The following is a 3,550-nucleotide window of genomic DNA, read 5'->3' as shown; positions in this document are numbered from 1 at the left end:
TTACTCTATTCCACACTTAGTTTAGGTTAGAGTAAAATCAACCGAGCCGTAATATTTTATTTTGGGGTCTAAATAGCTTGTGTTTTTAACACAAATCTGAACTTTCAAGCATCACCAACAGACTCAAATGAGAAACAACTGTCATGAAATTTACTGTGAAAAATGATTTGTAGGTAACAACTAACATTACTCTCGTTAGTACTAGGAGCTTTCCAATAACCTTTAAAGAGGGGCCAAAGGAAGATATTTCAAAACAATTCTTTGAAAGGCCGGAAAGGGAATAATCATATTCGTATGGTTGGTAGCGGTACTTCCAACCAATGTCAGCCAATCATAAGCATTCACTCTCCTTTGCCGTTTTATCTTTGCTTTCTTTCTTCTTGGGATTGCCTATTGAAACTTAACCTTTTCCTATGTAACACAACACAACATTCATCTTACAAACAAGACCGTCTCTCTACTCTCTATATCCAAAAATATTTTCAGCCTCAGGTAAGCACTTTGTGCATATGTTGTCACTACTTTGTGTCTCTTAATAATTAATACCATTCTTCCATAATCTGAAGTCTACGAAGAAACTGCTTGCATTTTATTGTAAAATATAAATCTTTGCCGTAGTTTCTCTAGTTAGAAGCAGACCCAGATTTTAGTTTTTAGAAAATTGGCTTTAGCTTTTAGCTAAAGAATTCTAGGCTGCACAAGGACGTATAATATTATTCTTCTTGGTTGTGGAACAGCAGAAATGGATAGAGCAAAGTTCGATTACAGAAGGACAACTGGGTCAGTTAAAGCAGCCGTAAATTTATATGGAGATAAGGCTCTTGAAGGTAGTCCTTCACTAAATAAACCCCAGATGGATTTCTCAGAGGTATTTTTCAAAGAACTGTCAAAACCCCATTTCACCATTTACATTTAATTTTATACACTATCATCCATTTGCATTCTCTAACTTAACTTTTTCTTCTGAATTGTTAAAGAAGTCATCTTTAGGAGCAAGAGAAGTCCATATAGCAAGAAGGGACATTGGTATATACAAAGAGAGCAAGAAGGCCGCTGAGTTAGCAAGAGCTCAAGCAGAATCCGAGCTCTCTAATGCAAAGAAGACAGTGAAAGATCTGTCTGTATTAACTGATGAGTTGAACACAAAGGCAAAGGCACAAATGCAAGACGTTGAGATGCTAAAGAAATCGGGAAGGTGTGATGAAGGGGCATTGGCTGGTAGGAACATTGAGAGTTATCAGTATGAAGAAGTGATGAGAGAACTGGAATTTGTGAAACGGGAATTGGGTAAGCTTAAGTTTGACATGGCTTATGTTTTGGAAGAGAAATTGAGGATGGAGAAGCAAGTTAAAGCCTCAAGTTCGAAAATGTTGTCTTATCCAAACTCTGTTGAAGCCCTTAGGAAGGAGATTGGGGGTGCCAATGAAGAACAAGTGCTTGTTGAGTTGGCACGGATTGAGGCTTTGAAAGAGTTTGGAGAGATAGAAGCTCAAAGAGTAAAGGAAGCCATTGAATTCTCAGATGCAATTGAGAAAACCAAGCAGAAGATGAAGGATATTTTTGAAGAGATTGACAAATCAAAAGAGCTTGAAGCCAAATTGACCTCGACAATGTCTGATGTTCATGTGTTGCAAAAGGAGCTAAAGCTAGTGAAAGAAATGAAAGCAAAGGTTCAGAGAAATGATAGCTTGAGCCGTGGCAGCTTTCGGAAAGGGAAAGAATTAGGAACTTCACCTTCATTGCAATCAATTACAGAAGAGTTGGAAGCAGGGAAAAAAGAATTGGCTGTGGTCAGAGAAGAAGGCTTTCAGTTCATGACCTCCATGGATATTATAAGAGATGAACTAAAGCATGTCACAAAAGAGACAGTTCAGTTGAAGAAAACAGAAGAAAAGACTGATTTAACCGTTCAAAATCTCAATTCGAAGCTGCTCAGAGCCAAGTCCAAGTTGGAAGTTGTATCTGCAGCTGAGGAAAAGGCTAAATCAATTTTGTCTAACCTATCCCTCACTCTTGAGCAGCTTAAGACAGAAGCAGAGGTTGCAAAGAAAGAAAAGGAGCTTAATACAGCAGAAACTGCCACCATTAAGGCAGACATTCAAAAAACTGAGTCTGAGATAGACTTGACTGAGGAAAGATTACAGGCTGCCATGGAAAAGCTCAAGGTGGTTAAATCATCAGAAGCTTTAGCTCTTGAGAATCTAAGAACTCTTATTGAGAAGACCATGACAGCCAGGGCTTTGGCAACTCAGCATAGTTCCAAGATTACCATTTCAAAGTTTGAATATGAGTATTTAACTGGGCGTGCAGTACAGGCTGAGGAAATTGCTGATAAAAAGGTTGCAGCTGCTGATGCATGGACTGAAGCTTTAAAGGCCAGTGAGAAGGAAGTATTGATGAAGACAGAATTAGCTCAGAGAGAGATCAAAGAGACAAGGGTGGAGGAAGAACAAGAGTCCTATAGAGCAAGGAGGTCACCATCTGCAAAGCGAATTGTTGAGGGAGAATTACAAAACCGGAGACAGAAACGTGAGAAGAATGTGGAAGCTGAAAACTTGCAACTAGCATTACATAGAAAATCTATGAAAAGTAATGGCAATTTTACTCCATCCAGGCGAGCCAAGTTTCAGAAGTCTGCCTCACCAGCAGCTCGAAAGTCTGCCTCACCAGGCACACGGCATCTTAATTTGTTCACTATTAAGAAGAAAAAGAAGGTAATGCCTAATTTAGCAAAGCTCTTTATTGGCAAAAGAAATGACAAGGATCTGAAAGCTGCCTGAAGTTTGGTTGAGATATCAGGACCTGTATTCAGTAGATCACTAGGCAAGTGAGTCCAATAAATCAAATAAGGAAAAGAATAGAAAAGACTGTGACATACTTCAACAAATCAGAGCTAATAGTTCAAGTGATGACTTCATAGGGAAGTTCTTGTCTTTAACATTTCATACTTTCACTTTGCTTTACCTCAAAGGAATGAAACTCTTTCTTGAGCGTGAGGGATCCATGTGTAATAATCATGGCCTAGTTTGTCTGGCTCTAATTTATGTCATTGTGGGTTGATCATTTTGAGGCAATTTTTATATAAAAGAAGACTCTTGTGGCTACTCATATTGATAAAATTTCCCTGCAAATTTTGGTTATTAGACTTCTAGTATACTCTGTCTTGATGTATGTCAATATATGTAGCTTCAGTTTTTGTATAGGCATCGAGTATGTAGCAGTGCAGTTATTGCTCCAGCATGGTGAAACTCTGTACTTAAACCGATAAAAATTACCCCCTGAAAGAAAACAGTCGAAGCAAGTGGAGCCTGTAGAGATGCCATTGCTTCACCTCGGTTGTTAACCACAGTTCTTACATTCACTCTCCTAAGTAAGAGGGGGTGCATCATTTGTTGGCCTCCAATATAGTGACTTACCCCCCACTAATATACATCCCTGATGTCATAAAAAGTAGATTAGCAACTGTTACCAATGCAAGTCTGATTTGTTGAGTTAAAGCTCTGATATTCCCCCATCAATATCCAAAACAATATAGTTTTGAGAAGTGAAT

General features: G+C 38.5%; 1 protein-coding gene across 3 annotated transcripts; it reads left to right on the top strand.

Moving 5' to 3' along the window:
- Positions 1 to 368: 368 nt before the first annotated feature.
- Positions 369 to 3,104, top strand: LOC142643361 (protein PLASTID MOVEMENT IMPAIRED 2). Of its 3 annotated transcripts, none has more exons than XM_075817962.1 (3): positions 369 to 492; positions 738 to 868; positions 978 to 3,104. In XM_075817962.1, the coding sequence occupies exons 2-3, from the start codon at positions 743 to 745 to the stop codon at positions 2,778 to 2,780; spliced, it is 1,929 nt and encodes a 642-aa protein (XP_075674077.1). In that variant the 5' UTR covers positions 369 to 492; positions 738 to 742; the 3' UTR covers positions 2,781 to 3,104. The 3 variants fall into 3 exon arrangements, with proteins under 3 accessions (XP_075674077.1, XP_075674067.1, XP_075674087.1); XM_075817952.1 differs by having other exon boundaries at positions 374 to 492; positions 741 to 868; positions 978 to 3,098; XM_075817972.1 differs by lacking the exon at positions 369 to 492 and having other exon boundaries at positions 608 to 868; positions 981 to 3,098.
- The last annotated feature ends 446 nt before the right edge of the window (positions 3,105 to 3,550 follow it).

This window comes from Castanea sativa, chromosome 1 (assembly GCF_040712315.1).
Source record: "Castanea sativa cultivar Marrone di Chiusa Pesio chromosome 1, ASM4071231v1".
Classification (NCBI taxonomy): domain Eukaryota; kingdom Viridiplantae; phylum Streptophyta; class Magnoliopsida; order Fagales; family Fagaceae; genus Castanea; species Castanea sativa.
Note: the sequence above shows the minus strand (reverse complement) of the source record. Positions and strands in the feature narration are given on the sequence as shown.

Coding starts and splice junctions, on each gene's coding strand:
- LOC142643361 (XM_075817962.1), top strand. CDS start 743: ATGGATAGAGCAAAGTTCGATTACAGAAGGACAACTGGGTCAGTTAAA. Junction 869..977: donor CCCAGATGGATTTCTCAGAG/GTATTTTTCAAA, acceptor GAATTGTTAAAG/AAGTCATCTTTAGGAGCAAG.